The 20340-nt window shown below is 40.7% G+C and overlaps 1 protein-coding gene across 1 annotated transcript; it reads right to left on the minus strand.

Annotated features, from left to right (window-relative positions):
- Nucleotides 1-841: 841 nt before the first annotated feature.
- parvaa (parvin, alpha a) lies at nt 842-19952 on the minus strand. Its single transcript, XM_083893196.1, has 13 exons — nt 19684-19952; nt 13109-13198; nt 12384-12454; nt 12170-12272; nt 11937-12077; nt 11018-11133; nt 10830-10888; nt 8773-8792; nt 7835-7896; nt 7474-7542; nt 6483-6584; nt 2623-2695; nt 842-2484 (listed from the first exon to the last, which is right to left on the minus strand). The coding sequence occupies exons 1-13, from the start codon at nt 19817-19819 to the stop codon at nt 2408-2410; spliced, it is 1119 nt and encodes a 372-aa protein (XP_083749322.1). The 5' UTR covers nt 19820-19952; the 3' UTR covers nt 842-2407.
- Nucleotides 19953-20340: the final 388 nt, after the last annotated feature.

The following is a 20340-nucleotide window of genomic DNA, read 5'->3' on the forward strand; positions in this document are numbered from 1 at the left end:
CATATGTTCTCGTAGGGTCCATGTGTAAAGTTGTTCACGTAGGGTCCATGCATAAAGGTGTAGACCTATGTCCATGTGTAAAGGTGTTCACATATGTTCTCGTAGGGTCCATGCGTAAAGGTGTTCACGTATGTTCTCGTAGGGTCCATGCGTAATGGTATTCACGTAGGTCCACGTAGGGTCCATGCGTACCACCGTAGTCCCGTGGACCCCTTTGGACCTCAGAGAGTCCGATTCCAGCCTGACTGCATGATCATTTTTTATCCCTCCAGGTCTTTTCTTACTTACTCTCCTTCTTCCCATCTCTTCTCCATCACTGTGGTGTCTTCAATCAGAGGAATGCCGCTCTGTGTCCCCATGTGACCCAGGCACAGAGCGACAATGTAACAATAACGCAATAACACTAATGTAACAAGGTAATAAGTGGAGCAGCTGAACTGCTCCCCGGGCGAAGAAGCAGGGGGGAGGAAATGATGCTAACATGGTTTCAGATTCCCCCGAGGTTTGCTGCAGGGGTTTTCTGTCACTGCGAGGACGTCCACTGACATGATGCATTCTGCTGTGGACGCTTAACCAGGGGCGCTGCAACATGGCAGAGTACCTGGGGATAACCTGGAGATGAATGGGGCCCCCAGAGAAAAGCTGATTACCTTTGTTCACAGCAACAATTCCATGAGAATCTTAAATCTTCTGTCAGCTATGTGGAGGAGATCGCATTGAAGTCCTAAACCAAATTCCAATTTACCAAAAGTAAATTGTGCGGAGTATAAATATTTTTTTGTTTCGTGTGAGTGACAAAAAACAAAACAAAACAAAAACGCAGCATTCTGGAAGTGAGTTTTTATTGAATGTATTGCAGTAAAACATAAATAGAGAAACACGTTGGCAGCTCAGAAAACACATTTATTCACCAAGAACACGTTTGCTGCCCGAGGCGAATAATTCAGTCAAAATGTACTTATTAAAAAATATATATAACATATAAAATGTATTAAAGCGGAAACAGAGAGTGATTATACGACGCCTATTTTAAAATATGACAAAAGTAAGAAAGTTAAAATACAGAAACATGGAAAAGTGACGCATTTCTAACATTTTACAGCGTGAATATTAAATATTACGGCGCTTTGGTCAAAGTTCTTAGACTGCACATAAAAAAACGGACAAAGAATTAAGTGAAATCAAAACACCCGGATTGCCCTCTAGTGGCTAAAAACCCTGCATTCTCCATGTTAAAAGCCAAAACTAAAGGAATGGTCTCCGTTATTTTATATTAGCATTTCATGTTTGTTACGTCGTGATAAAAAGAACTCAAAATAAACCGATCGTGGTGAATTTTATCGTTCATGTCACGATAAGAAGAAAATACAGGAAATCAACAATATTTCGCGTTTGACGAGAAAAATGCTGTTTGTCGTTCGCTAACAAACAGACTTGACTTCCATTTAATTTTTAACGATTCTTATGTTCACTTAAAGTACGTATCACAGATCTGTGATACAAATTTTACAAATTCAAAGAAGAATTTTACAATTATCGCAGTTAAAGTTCCACATCGTCCCGTGTGAAACGTCGTCATGGTTGACAGCTTCCTGTGACGTGATCGGTCAAAATCTCAAGTTATGAAATTATGCCGTGGCCATATTTGGGGTTACATCACGATAAAAAAGTAATAAACCGATCATAGCGAATTTTATCGCTAACGCGACGACAAAAAGAAAATACAGGAAATCAATAATATTTCGCGTTTCACCATAAAAATGTTGTTTGTTTGTTGTCCGCTACCAAACAGACTTAGTGATTTATTATGACATGCCACAAGGGGGCGTCGGCATCTTTCCGATCATTTGGAAATCTTTTTTTTTTCACTTAAAGTATGTATTCCATCTGCGACAATTTTTTTTCATAGTTTTGGAGCCATTTTACGAATTCAAAGAAGAATTTCACAATTATCGCAGTTATATATCATGAATCAAGGTTTTTTTGGTGTTTTTTTGACAGTAAAGTTCCACATCGTTTACAAATGTTCCTCCGCACATTCAACAGGAGATAAAAATGTAGCTTTAAGACGAGCGGCGAGTGCACAGACACAAATGTTTACGTATCGCGGAACTGATCGGTTTAAATAAAGGCAGAACGTGTGCATCAATATGAACAATAAATACAGGTAAACACAGGGTTTCTTTTATAGCACTCGAATTGACAATCATTTTTAGCCGTTTTGTTCAGACTCCTGTAAGACTGCGTAGCAAAAATGCCCAGTTTACGAAAAAGAGCTAAAAATATTGTGGAATATTGTGATGCATGAAAAAAAACAGCTTTTTCTCCGACAAAGAGAAGAGAAAACAAAATATATAAGTATTAAGTTCGTCTTAAGCATGTGGTCCCTCCTGCTAACGTGAGACGCTCAGTCGACGTTCCTGTACCTGGTGAAGAGGTTGTAGAGGACGCGCAGCGTGGACTTGAGGTCACAGTTCACAATGTCTGAAAACAAACAAAAATGATTAAAGAGGACGCAGACGTTTCTGCGTCAGCCTCTGAGGTTCACGACTGGTGCTTCAACCTCTGCAAACTCAAACGCTGAAACTACTAAGGCAGCCTGAGAGTGAACATGTGTGGTACCTTCTGGTCTGGGCTTTGGTCTCTCCAGACCTCCATCCTGCATCAGCTCAAAGGAGAAGGACACGTTGTGGACCTGAGGAGAGAGAGGAGGGGAAAAGCCTGTAAGGACACAAGGAAGCTTCTAAAGGAGACGTCAACACTACTGTACGTACATTCAATCACTGCAAACACCAGATAAACACACACACACACACACACACACACACACACACACACACACACACACACATATCCCCATGTCGATGAGAGAACGTTGCCAAATCCCACAATCCACTCCGACTGGATTCAGTCCTGTTACCACAGCTTCCTGTGTCAGCAAACACGACGCAGCTCTGCAGTGTAAGAACATAAGCCTGCAGCAGCTGCACAAACACTCCCATCCCTCACTTATCGACAGAAACGTGTCAACCACCATCACTCCCAAAGACCTCAGACTCCAAGAAAGTGATTCTGGGACACTTGTGTCCAGGCATGGGGGGTCCCTGGCTCGGGTAGAGGAGTGGACTGAGCCCCCTGGAGCTCCCTGGGGCAGTGGAGTGACAAAGTGGAGCTCCAGGGAGACAAAGGGGGTTCATGGCAGGGGCAGCCAGAGCCTGGAAAGGGGAGAGGACTGAGCAGCACGTCAATTCTACTCTTGATACAACGTTTTTATATCGTATCACTTTCTATGGAGCTGGAGTTGTGGAAGCCGTTCCGATAGATGTGGCTCGATAAACAAATCGTGACAGACCAATAGATGCAGCTATTCGGCTAGACATGGCTCGGTAGACGCAGCGTGATAGACCAATAGACTGGACCCCGTTCGATAGACGCCGCGTGATAGACTGAAAGATGCAGCGTGATAGATCGATAGACGCTGCAAAGCAGTGCGATAGACTCGACCTGGCTCAACAGACGCAGTGCAATAGACCTATAGACGCAGCGCGATAGGCCGATAGACTAGACATGGCTTGATAGACGCAGCATGATAGACCGATAGACGCATCGCGATAGACCGATAGACTCGACACGGCTTGATAGACGCAGCGTGATAGACCGATAGACGCAGCGCTATAGACCGATAGACGCAGCGCGATAGACCGATAGACGCATCGCGATAGACCGATAGACTCGACACGGCTTGATAGATGCAGCGTGATAGACCGACAGACGCAGTGCGATAGACTGATAGACGCAGCGCGATAGATTGATAGGGGCAGCGCGATAGACTGATAGACGCAGCGCGATAGACGCAACATGATAAACCGATAGACGCAGCGCGATAGACGCAGCGTGATAGATCAATAGACCTAGCGTGATAGACCAATAGACGTAGTGTGATAGACCGATAGACGCAGCGCGATAGACTAGACACGCCTCGATAGACGCAGCGTGATAGACCGATATACACAGCTTGAGACTTGATAGACGAGGCTCAATCGACAGCATAAGACGACGTCGAGGCAGTTTCACGCAGCCGTGCTCTGACGACTCCGCCCACGATGAGGAGGTACTATAGTAACGGAAAAACCCTACCAAACCGAGTGGAGTCGCGCCGTGCTGGAACTGTATAGTGGAAAAGCGCCAAAATACATGTCTCACACACACACAGACACTCGCTGAGCCCCTAAGCCACTTCAGTGTTTCCCTGTTCAGTATGAGATTACAGATGCTGTGAGGCTGATGCCTGTTCTCCTGAGCCAGGACTCTCAGCATTATGTGTGTGTGTGTAGTTTTTGTGTAGTGTGTATATTGTAACACTGATGCCCTGTTCTGCTTTGCAGCTTGGCAGGAGCTGCTGGCCAAAGACGCCAAACAAAAGACTACCGAGGTGTCTCCACAGATCGCCTGCTCAGAATACCATACCATAATACTGCGAGGGGAGTAGAGACGGTGGTTCCCGAGGGGAAACGAGTGGCATTTATCAAACTGTAGAGCGTCTTGAAACCTTTAGAAATAGATATTCTTAAAACTACAGAAAATCCAACGCGAAATTGTGGGCCGTGAACGTGATCGTGAGGCACCGAAAGATTCCAACACCTATTGGAATATGCAAATCCTCGTTTACCGATGCCGATTTCAGTCAAAATCGCAAAACTGACACGAAATATGACCTCGTTATTGTCTCAAAACAGACCCAGAATGTCTGTAACTCTGGATTTTTCCCTTTAAAGCTGGTTCAAGGACAGGATGAGTCACGTAAATGTGTCCAAAGAAAATATATAATACATATATATAGCAAATATAAATATAATGAAGCCACCAATTACCAACTTCAAATGAAAAGAAAAGAAATGAAAACCAATGAAAAGGTTTTTTTTGTAAAGAAAAGCCTTTAGTTTTCTCTCTTTATTCACTGACAATAACACGTTAGAGTCTCACGGTGGAGAAAGAGTGTCATTAAATACTTCTCCACGTTATCTTTTTATTTCTCTTTCTGCAGCGCTGCAGTGAACCGGGTTTGAAAATAAATTATAAATAAATTAGCGTTTGTGTGAATATTCGGCAATTAGATGCAGCAGGTTCAATTTGTTGTGGTTTGTTTTACCCTTAGACCATGTAAAGTGAGTTTTTTCATCACAACTTTTTGGCAAATCTCATGAAATGATTGTTTTCCTTTGTTGTTTTTTACCAACTATATAAAAACAGCAGAGCAAAAAAGCACTCAAAATATTTTTAATTGGATTGAAATTGGGAAATGTGCTGCAAAAATAAAGAAAAACGGTCTATTTTGTGACTTCTGCATAATTTTTGCCAAGTAAAACATAAAATGAATGACAACTTTGGCTCAACATCACATAAGTAGAACCATTCTTTGGCTTGTCCTCATAGGAGAACCCTTTTTGGCTTCAGGTAGAACCTTTATAAAAAAGGTTCCACCAAGAACCCCTTTAAAACCCTTTATTCAGGAAAGGGGTTTTAAAGGGTTCTCTGGATCAAAATGGTTCTTACTGGAACCATTAGTGTTACCAAGAACCCTTGAAAAACCCTTTCTTTGGTAAAGGGTTTTTCAGAAGCAAATGGTTCCAGGTAGAACCTCAGCCCTTGTAGAAGAACCCTTTTGGAACCCTTATTTCTAAGAATGTATAAGGAGTTTTATTCCCACGACAATATACCATACCGTGCCCCTGTGGCACTGATCTAATAATAGGTAAGATTCTATATCTACAATTCCCAAAGTGGTGGCTCTGCGACAGCCCCCTGGTGGCTATGAAGGTATCACAGTAGGTCGCGAGTGGTCATTAAAACAGAAATGGATAAAAACAAACTTTCAAGCTAGCATATAGTTGGATATAATAGCGTATAAAACACCAAGAAGAGCTCATGAAAAGCTTCAAAAGTGGAATCTACTGCTAAAAAATAACGTTCAGACGTTTCAACAACTGCCACCATGTGCCAATCACAGCTACTGCTGCTTTTGTTCGTCTGGATGAGTAACGCTATAGTTAAAGACTTTGGGGGGGGGGGGGGCTCAGGGTTAATAAGAAACCGACCAGAAGTAAAGAAAGAAAAGGGAAAAGAAGGTTTGATTGAAACGCTGGTTTGTCAAAAGTCACCGATTTAATCTCACGGTCATTTTTGATTACATTTGTATTTCTTAATCAAATCAAGAAGCAAAGAAAAGAGAATCCTCCGGCATGTTCAGGGGTGTTTTGTGTTCAAGCTCATTTTCTACGAGCGCCTCCGTTCAGCGGCGGAATGCTTCGTTTTAATTAAATGACTTTAAACTCTGCTGCTCTTTCATTAACGGAGCAAAACAGTCAGAACGACCTTTGAACGCAGCAGGAAAAAAACAACTGGTTTTCTGACTGAATATGGACAGAAATTAACAACCTAGTCTCCGGTCATCTCGCTAACGGAAAAATAATCAAATTTTTTACCTTTTGGTCAAAATTTTCAGGTGTGAGGAAGAAGTTGTAGAGAGGCACAAAGTATCCTTCCAGCAGCCCCATCAGCAGCACCAGGTAAACACCGTCTGCAAACTGACACCGACAAAAACTGTCAATACTCGGACAATTTATTTCAAACACCATGTTTTGCAGTAATCAGGGTTCCCACATAACAAATCCAAGGACTTTCCAGGACCAATATCCCTCAAATTCAAGGCCTAAATGTGCTGACACAGGTTAGGATGGGAGGGCAACTTCTTCGTCCAGGATGGCGTCCACTTTTATTGATTTGCAGATCTGGACAACTGATTGTCTTTTTTGGGATCTTGGAATTTTAATTTCCCAGACGTCACGTCGTCATTTGCGCTCTCTCTCTTGCTCAACTTTACTCGCTCATTGTTCTGCACAGAAACGGCAGAGAGAGACAGTGGACAGTCCACAACACCGCTCGTAACAATGACTGCAAACGTCAATGAATAGCAGTGAATAGTCAGTGTACGGTTTGATTTTACAGGAGTTATGGCTGTAAATAAAGAAGCGGCTCCTTTTTAATCTCCCAAATTATCTTGTATACAGGTGGGTGGAGCCAAATGCTGATGACCAATCACAAAGAAGCTATAAAATAAGGATATTTTACACGTTTTTAACTCGTCAAAACATAAATAATCGGAAACACGAGGACATGAAGACGCACCAGTGTGATGAGAACGACTTGAAATTACGAAACAAATCTTTTAGAGGAACAATAACTCGGAGGGGGAGGGGCTTATGACCAATACTTAAGCTGTATTTATCCTTAAGGAAACCTAAATCTGTTCACACATTATGGGACAAAAATTATGTCCCATAATGTACAATATTGCATTATAAGGTATAAGGTGAAGACATGTTTTTAAAGTTAGGCCGAGGTCATGGTTGTAGGTCTTTACAGTGTCCTGTGAAGTCATGGAATCCAGTGTGTGTGTGTGTATGTGTGTGTTACCTGTGTGTCCAATTCCGTCACCTCGAGGTTCAGCTTGTTTAGGTGTTTGTTCACAAATGTGATCAATGTCTGAGAAAATATATAAAAATAGTTCCATTGAAACCAAACAGTAAATGTACACACAGTATCAGTATCAGTATTTCACACACATACAAGTAAAAGGTTTAAGAATCTTCTTTTTTGGGGGGGGGGGGGCCTGGAGTGAGCAGAAACCAAAAACCCTCACCCATTCACACATTAAACATTTCCTGCTGTATTCTCACTTGGATAATTTGTACAATTTGTTTACATTTTGTGATAAGGTTTGGAAGAAATGACCCAGAAACATTTGTGTCCTCAAATAAAAACCCTCCCCTGCTACCTTTTTGACGACGTTGAGTTTATCTGGAGCGTGGTCAAACAGCGTGTCGAAGGCGTCGCGCTCTGTGGACAATACAGAAAAATAAATAAATGATTCGTAAACAAGAAAAAGACAACAAAATGACCTGTGTTAAACTGCAGCATGTGTTTTGTTGGAGTTAATGTTGCTTGAAATAGTACTTAAAAAATGTTTTACGTACATGAACTGCTTGTAACGCAAGTGGTCTACAGGAAAGTGTTTGGAAACAGTTCCAGGTACTTTTGTTTGAAAAACTACTTAATTTATTTGTTAATTTTATTTTTAAACTATTCTAAAAGTACACGCCCCGGCTTGAGATGCAAGTGGACAGTGGTCTACAGGAAAATGTTAGTTATTTGAAAACAGTTCTGGGTACTTCTGTTTAGAAAACTGCTTTTTCTTTTTCAATAAATCCAGCTAAAAGTAAACACCCAACTTAAAACGCAGGAGAACAGTGGTCTACAGGAAAATGTTAGCTCTTTGGAAACAGTTCCAGGTAATTTTGTTTGAAAAAATGCTTAATGTATTTGTTTATTTATTTTTAAATGATTCTAAAAGTACACACCCCGGCTTGAGATGCAAGTGGACAGTGGTCTACAGGAAAATGTTAGTTATTTGAAAACAGTTCTGGGTACTTGTGTTTAGAAAACTGCTTTTTCTTTTTCAATAAATCCAGCTAAAAGTAAACACCCTGCTTGAAATGCAGGATAAAAGTGGTCTACAGGAAAATGTCAGTCCATTATGTAATACTACAGCTTTAAAGAGGCAGAGCCTGTTGGTTGGGAAAAACCATTGTTTGGTCAGAAGATACACATAAATATGGCTGGAAGATTTCAAAATTTGAACATAGTGACATACCAAATAAATAGCTAAAATATATAAATATTTCTGCAAAAAAGGACAAAGAAAAAGGAACATACCATGTCTCCCAGAGAACGCCCTTTGGAAAAGAGGAGAGAGGGGGGAAAAATGGCATCAGAGGACATTTATTGACAATTTCACACTTGAATTTTTACAGAAGGAGAATAATGGGTGGAGAGTTTCCAGGTCAATCACAGAGGAATGTAGTGAATGAACGGATTAAAACAAAAACACACAATAACAGCACAATGTGGGCATCATATAATTTGATTAACACACACACACACAATCGCACGTTGTGTATTCAAATCAGCAGCGGCACGGCTACACAATGAGCACATACTGAGACATAATGTAACAATGTCAACACGACACTGTCCTCCATTATTACAGTGTCCACACTGTTGTTGGACGGGCTCAGGTGGTTTGGCTTTTTTTTTTGCACGTGTCCCCGAGGAAGTGATATCGCAGCGGGCAGGCCAGCAAGAATCAACACACACACACACACACACACACACACACACACACACACACGCACGATCATGGTGTAATCCAGGATGGCAGAGGCAGACGAGTCTGGGCAGAGTTCCTGTCGGTGCGGTAATAACCGCATTTCCACTGTGACCACGTGTGTGTGTGTTCTTGTATTTGTTCCCTCTTTAGGACTCTTTCTATCACAAACACTGACCTCGTCAGGACCGGCGTAGTCCTCACAGAGACTAAGAACCTGGTCCTAATGAGGCAGAACCTTAAGGGTAAGGTTAGGGACTTTGTTTAAGCTGTCGATGCAGTGTCCTCAGAAGAATAGCCGTGTCCCATCATGCAAATAATTAGATTTGTGTTTGTATGTACTTGTGTTTATGTATGTGTGTGTGTGTGTGTGTGTGTTGGCCCGCTGTTATCTCCCTGGTTTCTGCTGTCAGGCTGCAGGACAGCCTCACAGTCACAATACAAAGAGTTTTGAAGCTGCCATCACGTCAGCTATTGGAACACAGCAGATGATGACTTAAGAGGGCGGTACATTTTAAATCTGAAAAATAACAACATATAAAAGGCAATATTTAGAAAAAATATGAGTTTTTATAGTAGTTTGTTGGAAGGGGACATTTTGATTCTTAATGACTTAAGAGTGGAGTAAATTTAACTGATGCCCGAGGGATTTTTGTTTGTTTGTTTTTATTGATTTAGAATGGTTGAGGAAAAGAATTTTACATTAATTATTAATTATATATACATACATACATACATACATACATCTATAAAGAAAGTTGCGTCTGTCTGTCTGTGACAGGCATATCTCGCTGACCGTTAGTCAGGTTGCACTAACATTTTGGATATGGGTTGAGCATGGCCCAATGGTGTGCATCCTTGATTTTAGCAATACTTGATTAGCATTAGCGTAGGGCTAACATAATACAAACACGATGCAAACACATTAGGCACAAAGCAAATGTTTACAGCCACACTGATGGATCTTGGAAATGATCCATTCGCCTTGATGCACTTGGAGAGTGAGCTGACTTTCCATCATAATAGTCGGCATAGCCCTGAACAAGGATGCATCGAAAATATTTGCAAACCTCATTAGGAATAATTTTAACGAATTTCTGAAATTCAGGAAATAATCCATTTGCCCTGATGCACTTTGACAGTGAGCTGACTTTCTTCAAAAAAACAAAAAGTATCTCAGAATGACTTGAATTTTATCATCATAATAGTCGGCATCGCCCTGAACAAGGATGCATCGAAAATATTCGCAAACCTCTTAAGGAATGATTTTAATTAATTTTTGGAATTCAGGAAATTATCCAATTGCCTTCATGCACTGACAGTGAGGTGACTTTTTTCAAAAAACAAAAAGTATCTCGGAATGACTTGAAATTTACCATCACAATAGTCGGCATCGCCCTGAACAAGGATGTGTCGAAAATATGTCGCAAATCTCTTAAGGAATAATTTTAATGAATTTTTGAAATTCAGGAAATGATCCATTTGCCCTGATGCACTTTGACAGTGAGCTGACTTTTTTCAAAACAACTAAGTATCTTGGATAATATCCAAGATACTTTTAGTTGTATATATATATTATTATTATGATTATTAATTGAGTACTTACTCTGTGTTACCAGTGATTTCCTCTTGAATCTGTCTGGACTGAAGGATGCCCTCTCTTTTCTGAAAGACAAATTAAGAAAATTTTTACTTTTTACTCTAAATGTGTGTCAACAACATTAAGGTTTTTAAATACGTCGTCACAGCTAGTTTCTGTTCACGAAACCAACACAAAGACAACATTGCACTCACCTGAACGACCACAACTTGAATGGAGACGTGGTCGGGCAATCTGATCGGTGCTCTGAAGTGCTGGGACAGCGCCACCAGCAGGTGCAGGATGGCGACGATGCTCTTGGCATGAACGGCTGGAGAAGAGAAAAGAACGGCATGAAGCTGGAGAGAAGCTGGAGATTGTATTGACGATCCTCTTAAATGTCTTATTTCACTCTCACAAAGCAAAGAAACGGCTTAAAACAAAGACTTAAACCGATTAATTGATGATCAAAAACACGTCCAGATTTCACATTTGCCAGATTTTCCCTCTTAAATCCTCTCAGGAATTTGGATTGAAAACTTATAAGTGGCGAAACTCCCCAAAGTAAAGCTTTGGTCCATCACGTCTGTGTTCGCTCACTCGTAAAAATGAGATTGAACAGATCAATCACAATCAATTAAGAGTCTCTAACGCAGGCCTTTGATGGAGCCTCGAGGTGACGGTGAATTAAAGATCTCGCTCGTGTGCTGAAGGCTCCAAAGACGCTGCATGAAAGTAGACGACAAACAAAAGAAAAATCAATTACATTCCACTTTATTCACCACAGCACTCTCTCTCTTAGGCGTCCGTCGTACCTGCCACAAAGAGTTCTTCACGGACAAACCTTTAAGAGCGTCTGAAGGCCGACGACTCGTTAAAGCCGTTGTCCAGGCTCGCACCATGTTTGTTTATTAAAGCCCGGATCCGGTCGGCAAAACTCCAGACACATCTTTCTTTAGGATTGATTTCAGTGCTGTTATTTGTTAATTTGTCAAAGAAAAGCTTAAAACCAATTTGTTCAAAGTCGAGGCCAAAGCAGCCATCTACTTCACGATTAGCCAAACCAGGGTTTTGGATTTTGCAGCTCGCGCACTAACAAGCTAGTTTCGTGATGACGGGTTGTGCGTTCCTTACAGTCCACGTTCCAGCGGATGCTCCTGGTGGAGAGTTTGAGCGAGTCGTTGATCCTCTCCAACACCGTCTGCAGCTTCTGCTTCTGGGCGATCTCCGACTGCGTCACCTCGGCCACGTTCAGTTTCTCACCTTCCAGCTTTTCTGGAGCACAGAAACGAACACACAAACCCGTAAACTCGACAAACACCTTCCCACTTTTGTCAGTTTTGCCAGTTTGTCGTTCAGTTCCTCACCAAACAGCTTCTGCAGAACCTGCCCGTCGTACATATCTTCGGCCAGATCCTTCACGATAATCCTCTCCCCCACCAGGACGTCGTTGATCCAGTCGATCAGCACCTGATCGCAACAACAACAACAACAACAACAACAACAACAACAACATGTGTTAAAGTTAAATGTGCAATCACTTTGACTGACAATCTAACTCTGACCACAGGAAAACGTCACCTTCATGAGCTCCTGGAGTTTGCGGTCGCTCTTGGAGTTGGGGTCCACCATCGTGCGAACTTCATTCTCCTCTAACGGACGGAACAGAAACACGTTAAACGACGATTTATTCAGCTCATTCCACGTTTTTATTCAGAGAATCACACATCTCAAACTGGCAGCAAGAAGACCCGGGTTCGCGATCCGGTTGGAACAAGGACCTTTCTGGGATTGGCACCAGCAACCCTCATGTGGGGGATAGAGTCGTAGAAGATGAGTGAATGGATCTCAAATTGTCTGTTAATCAAAGGATAAATAACTGATGTCTTTTCCTTTCCTAACTCTTTCTCTCTGTGTCCTCATTCTGCGGGTTGCAGGATCCAGATCCAATTTCATCACCATTATTATTATTATTATACTATAATTAAAGTTTTATAAGTATATTTTTTTATCAACAAATTCTGCTGTGTAGTTCTATCTAAACCTATAACTTGATACTAAACCTCTCCTCTGTCCCCCATTTTTTCCGTTTCATGGTCATAATCGCACAACAAAAATATAATAAAAACCTTAATGACATAAAAACAATGATCCTAGACTCAACTAGACAAGTCTGAGTGTCGCTCACGAGTGTGAAAGTCCAGATTACCGAGCTCTGTTAGCGCTCGTCATTAAAATACAGTAAATATATAGTCTTTTAAATTCACTACATGTTTGACCATGAGTGAGTGAGTGTCAGCGTTTACCCAGCAGTGTGTCCTCGGGGTCCAGCTCATAGTGGGAGGGGCTGAGAGGAAGGTTGATGGCGTTAATTCCTTCTTCCTGAAGCTCGGACACTGCGAGAAAGAGACATCGGACACATTCAGACATAAGCGTTTTGTCATCAAAAACAAATATTTATGAATTGAGAAGCCGCTTACAATTAAATCATTGGTAAAGAGACTTAAATATCGAAGTAATAATGTGGTCAAATGAAGCCAGGAGACAGATCAGCTGCAACAGACTGACAGTGATCTGAACATAAAAATAACCACCACCACCATCATCATCTTCATCTTCATCATCATCATCAGCAGCCGCTTGACATCACATGACCAACTGGTGTCACTTCCTGGTTCTCAGCAGGTCTGAGAGAAGCCCAGCGTGTCAAACAGCCGAGTGTGTCAGATACCTGAGGAGGCTGCTGCTGCTGGTGTGTGTGTGTGTGTGTGTGTGTGTGTGTGTGTGTGTGTGTGTGTGTGTGTGTGTGTGTGTGTGTGTGTGTGTGTGTGTGTGTGTGTGTGTGTGTGTGTGTGTGTGTGTGCATGTCTGTGTGTGTACACGTGTGTGTGTGTCTGTCTGTCGAGTTCATGGAGTGAACATCCTGTACATTTCTCTGCCTTCACTGGAACAACATCCTCTTAATCAACACCATCCACTCCAAGTGCAGCATGTCTGCACACACACACACACACACACGCACGCACGCACACACACACACACCTTCCGCTTGTCATGCTGTAAATTGACTGACATCACCGATGTTCCTGTCGACACGTAAAGTTTTATTTGAACCACACCTCCTCACTTTTTCCCTTTATTCTATAATAAAACCATGTACGGTGTTGGCAAAATTCCTGGAATTTTCAACAGTGGGAAAGGGAATTAACGGGACATGAAATATAGTTGGTAAATGATGTATTGTCTCGTGTGTGTGTGTGTGTGTATGTTGAAGCTGCTTTAACGTAAAAACACACCAATTAGCATCAGCTTACATTAGCGCAAGTATTACTTTTGCTATTTAAGAACATAAGAACAATATGTAGCCGTGTGTATCAGAGCTGAATCAATGAATCGATTATTAATCGACTATTTTGATAAACGATTAACTTGAATTTAATAATTTCCTTGGTTTCTTTGCGCCACAGAACAAAGAAATCATTCAAACTGAATCCTTTTGGTTTGTGGACAAAACAAAGACATTTAAGAACATCGTAATTTTCAGGTTTGACAAACACTGATCAACTTTTTTTTTATATATTTTCAGACATTTTATGAACCAATCGATTAATAGACACAATAATCTACAGATTAATCGATTACGATTTGTGAGTTCGAGAGTTGTAGCGGGAATGAAAGCTGTGTAGAGCTGTACGATAAATTGGGGAATAGTACCACCATAGCAACCAATCATCAACGATCAACTGCATGAACTCCCGATAAATGGTTAGCATTTCCCGCAACAAAATGGGACCATTTGGACCGCGGCATTGTTGGTTTTTTGGCGTTTTTCCACCGGCTCGTAGCAAATCAACTTAAGTTGCGTTTCCACTAGCTAATTTTTCAGTACCCGCTCTGGCGATACTATGCGTGGCGTCGCCAGACTGCAGGCCACTGATTGGTCAGAGAGTGTAGTCACAGGAAGCGGCATCCGAATCAAAGCCGAACAATGCCGAACTGTAGATCAGTAAAAAAATGTAACGATCCTAAAAAACATGGGTTACCAGGGGAAAAATCGCAATATTTAACAGAGGAGTCTGGTGTATTTAGTCTGAGCTCCGGTCATGGAAGAAGTACTGAAAGAATCGTTTTAATGAATTGATTCTAATGATTAATTTATACAGAAAACAACTGCTTTACAAGTCACCGGTCACTCGTTTGTTGAAAAACGAAAGTCACGGCAGTTTCACGCAGCCGTGCTGCGTTGACTCCGCCCACTTTGAGTATGTACTATTTTGTAGTGGAAAACCAACCTAAACCGTGCTGTGCACAGGGCTCGAAACCAATGATCTGAGACAAAGGGCCAATTCCAATTCCTATCTTAACCCTCAAGCTCAACCCTTAATCTTAACTGGCCCTCAAAACCAAGTGTTCAGGGTTATTTTGTCACTTAGTAATGGGACACCCCTTAAATGCAGATACGTCTTCAGACTGTAGGGGGCAGAATAACGCGAAAACTGCGTCCAGTCTGTCAACTCCAAAAAAGAAGAAGAACACATTCGCGTCACGACGATTATTTATTACAATCCATTTGTCAGTCAAGTTATCAGGTTGTCAGTTAGTTATAAGATGATACTCATACAAATACCACAACCACGGACATATTCAGCTGACAGTTACCACACACCACGACTTATTGAAAAGTAAACCATAGCAAACGATCGCTTGTCCGCAACTGCAAAAGATCTTAAAATAAAAATAAATGTTACGCAACAACGACGTAAGTAATCCATAATATGGGCCTAAACTAAGATAATACAATGGTTTTCATAATTTTTATATCTCTATTAACAAAGAAAATACTTAATTTGTAGCGTACTCGTTTCGCTGCTTTCGGCGCCATCTTTGTTATGTCAAAACATGCAATGCATTCTGGGTAGCCCTTGCTTCCAAGGGTGGTCTCGGAAAATCTCAATATTGAGGGCGATACAGGCCTTTAACTTGGCCCTCAACTTAATTTTTCTGAGAATCAGGACAGCACTTGCACTAGAGGGAGCGCACATTTTTGAGATTGAGGGTTAAGCAAGGAATTGGAATTCACCCTAAAACTAGACTAAGTTGAACAAATGGCAGACCTATCTATGATAGGTATCTTAAATAGAGGAAAGAACGATCGAGCATTGAACGATTGAGTCGAGGATTTGGTTTGTGCCGTCGATATAAAACTGAATCAGAATCACAAGTGTCCTCAGTGTGCTCCCTCCCTCCTTCCCTCCCCCTTCCTCCTCCTCACTGCTGCCAGCTAGCGTTATAAAAACGACAACACGCCGTCCGTCCGTCCACGTTTGTGCTTCACTCGCTCTCTCAGACAGAGAAGGAAAATAACATCCTGATGCTAATGCTGCTGCTGCTGTGTGTCCTTCCTACCTGGAGGACAGAGCGCTCCACAGCCCATGTCTGTCCCGTCTACGTCGCCCCGGTCTCCAGGATCCTCTCCTGGTCACTGGGACCAGCTCAACTCTGAGCCCCTGAGCTCACAGCGGCATCTAACCCTCGCTCTCATGCAAATTATACGACCGTATGTCCTCTGTTTTAATATAATAAATATATTTATATATGTATAAATATATACACACGTGCTTGTCATCACCTTTTCCCTCGTCTTTTTTTCTCCCTCGCTCTAATTCTGTCATTACTTGGGCATATGTGACGGTCACGGACGTCACAGGGACTTAAATTTAATCAACATACACACACACTCTCCTCAGTGTGTGTGTGTGTGTGTTTGTGTGACGCCAGCGATGGATATGATGTGATTGCGCGGACAAAGACGACGTAAAGATGGACAGGGTGGGGGGTGGTTAGAGTTAGCCTCAGCTGTGCAGCAACAGTGTCCTGAATGACAACAACGCAATCATCCGACGACTCGGCGTAACCTTTTGTCTCGTCCCGCGATAAAATCCGACCTTTGGTGCTAACGTTCACAAGCTGCATTAAAAAATGGAGAAAAAAAACAGGCATTCTGAGTATTTTTTGTCATAAAAAACAGCTGAAATATGATGAAGGAATTAGAGCTGTAATCTGATTATGTGAACTGCAGTAATCTGATTACTGACCAGGTTAAGACAATCCTGTCATGGACACTGGTGACTAAATCCAACGACTGATTTTATTCTGGTTAGCAGTGAGTGACTGTGTTTCCTGTGACTGTGACTCCATTAATCTCATTATTGACCAGATTAAAACCGTAGTCTGAACAAAACCTAAATCCATACACATCACTGATTAATCTCAATCTGGTTAGTAGTCTACACAAATCTGATTACTGATCAGATTAAAAACAGTACGAATAAAATTCACTATTGTACACTACAATAATGTATTACAGTAATCTAATTATCAACAAGCAAAAAAGAGTAAGATCTAAATGCTTCTCGTATTCAGATTATTAGTCAGTGACTGTATCTACAAGGACTACAATAATGGATTACAGTAATCTGATTATCAACAGGGTTACAGCAGTAGTCTGAATAGTGTCAATGACTGTTTATGTGGACTGCAGTAATCTGATTATTGACCAGATTAAAACAGTTGGAGATTTATTGTATGTCTAAATCCATACACAACACTGATTAATCCCAATCTGGTTAGTAGTCTACACTAATATGATTGATGATCAGATTAAAAACAGTATGAATATAATTCACTATTGTACACTACAATAATGGATTACAGTAATCTGATTATCAACCAGTTTAAAGCAGATATCTGAATAAGACTGTCATGTGGACACATGTACAGTATTGTCAAAATCTAAATGCTGATCCTATTCAGATTATTAGTCAGTGACTGTATCTACAAGGACTACAATAACAGATTACAGTAATCTGATTATCAACAAGGTTACAGCAGTAATCTGAATAATGTTGTCGATGTTTATGTGGACTGCAGTAATCTGATTACTGATCAGGTTAAAAGAATCCCGTCATTGACACTGGTGTCAAAAATCCAACAACTGATTTTATTCTGGTTAGCAGTATAGCGGTTAGCGTTTTCCATCAACTCCAGTAATCTGATTATTGACCAGATTAAAACAGTGGTCTGAACAAAACTGTCATAGAGACTTACTGTATGTCTAAATCATACACAACACTGATCTCAGTCTGGTTAGTAGTCGTCACTAATCTGATTACTGATCAGATTGAAAACAGTATGAATAAAATTCACTGTGGTACACTACAATAATGAATAATTACTTAAGTAATCTGATTATCAACCAGTCTAAAGCAGTAATTTGAATAAGACTATTGTCAAAATCTAAATGCTGATCCTATTCAGATTATTAGTCAGTGACTGTATCTACACGGACTACAATAATTGTTCACAGTAATCTGATTATCAACCAGATTAAAGCTGTAGTCTGACCAGATTTAAGACAATCCTGTCATGGACAACTGATTTTATTCTGGTTAGCAGTTTAGTGGTTTGCGTTTTCCATCGACTCCAGTAATCTGATTATTGACCAGATTAAAACAGTAGTCTGATCAAAACCGTCATGGAGAATAAATCTAAGACTAAGACTTACGTGGACACTCATGTACACTATTGTCGCTGATCCTATTCTGATCATTAGTCAGTGACTCTATTTTATTATGATTCAGTCCTATTCGGACTACTGTTTAAACCTGGTTGATAAACAGATTACTGTAGTTCACCACTGTAATGCATGTAAACACAGCCTCTGATGTCTGACCAGATTAAGGTCAAAAGTTTGATTTAGACATTAGTGTCTGTTTGTCTACATGACAGTATCTTAATCTGACTACTGTTTTAACCTGGTCAATAATCAGATTATTGTAGTCCGCTACTGTAAACCATGTAAGCGTGGCATCTGATATATGACCAGAGTCAGGTCAAAAGTTTGAATAATACAGTATCTTAATCTGATGACCGTTTTAACCTGGTCAATAATCAGATTACTGTAGTCCACTACTGTAATCCATGTAAACAGAGCCTCTGATATCTGACCATATTAAGGTCAGACATTTGATTCAGACATTAGTATGTGTCCACATGACAGTATCTTAATCTGACTACTGTTTTAACCTGGTCAATAATCAGATTACTGTAGTCCACTACTGCAATCCATGTAAACGTGGCATCTGATATCTGAACAGATTAAGGTCAAAAGTTTGATTCAGACATTAGTGGCTGTGTGTCCGCATGATAGTATCTTAATCTGACTACTGTTCCAACCTGGCCAATAATCAGATTACTAATCACATTACTGTAGTCCACTACTGTAATGCATGTAAACACAGCCTCTGATATCTGAACAGATTAAGGTAAAAAGTTTGATCCAGACACAGTTTCTGTGTGTCTACATGATAGTATCTTAATCTGACTACTGTTCCAACCTGGTCAATAATCAGATTATTGTAGTCCACTACTGTAATGCATGTAAACACAGCATCTGATGTCTGGCCCGATTAAGATCAGAAGTTTGATAGTCAGACATTATTGATGTAGTCTGGTGGTCTGTAATCGGATTACTGTGGTGAAACAGAGTTACAGTATGTGTGTGTTGAAGGAGGAGGAGCAGTGTGGTGATGTTGGGTCAGTGTGTGTTTACTCGTCATTCCTCTGAGGATTGAGCGGATTTCATACCTTACATGGACACTGACACACGCGAACACTGTAGTTGAGCGTTAATCTTAATTTAATCTAGAATTACTTTGAAAATGTTGTGGAAAAGTTTTGATAACTACGCTACGTGACGTTTAACTGAAAAGTTTTAATTTTTTTTATCTCCAAGAACTGAGTGGAAACGTCATACTTTACGTTCCGTTTACTTTGTTGTTTATAAACGTGTTTGTTTGTTGTTATCGTTTTTTTTCGTCACCTTCTTTCGCCTTTTTCCGTCTCGCCAAAGTTCCGCCAAGTTTTCCCAGGAAAGAGTCGTCCTTCTTCCTGGAGGACGGGGATTTGGGCGTCGGGGACTTCGGGGAGGACGGAGACTTCTGCGGCGAGGAGGCCATGTGTCCACACGGTCGGGATTTAATCCGGTTAATCCAGGAGAAAAAGTGTCCACAGAGAGAGATAAAACGACACCGAAGGAAAAGTTAAAAAAGAAAAAAAGAAAAAGGAGAGAGTGAGGAAAATCACAGTCCACTCCCCTAAACCGGAAACGGAATTCCAGACATTTCTCCCGAAGTGACCACGCCCCCTCACCAGTGAGACGAGTGAAAATCAAAATAAAATCCGAATTTACTCAAAGATATTAGGTTTTAAATGTAGTTATTCTCTGTTTATTTACTCTACTTTTATTCTCCTGTAATTCACCTTTAAAAAAGTTGAATGAAAACACAATTTATACATTTTAACTTTTGCTTTTTTACAATTTATGCAAGTTTTTTTCCTTGTATATTTGAAATTATTTTATTAATTTCTTCTTCTTAGATATTTCTTTTTCCTTTTTTTGGTTAATTGATTTGTAAATTCCTGTCAAATGGTATTTTATATTTAGTTTTTAAGCAATTATAGCTGTCCTGTATGTGGT

Source organism: Microchirus variegatus, assembly GCF_963457635.1.
Source record: "Microchirus variegatus genome assembly, chromosome: 8".
In the NCBI taxonomy this organism is placed as follows: Eukaryota; Metazoa; Chordata; class Actinopteri; order Pleuronectiformes; family Soleidae; genus Microchirus; species Microchirus variegatus.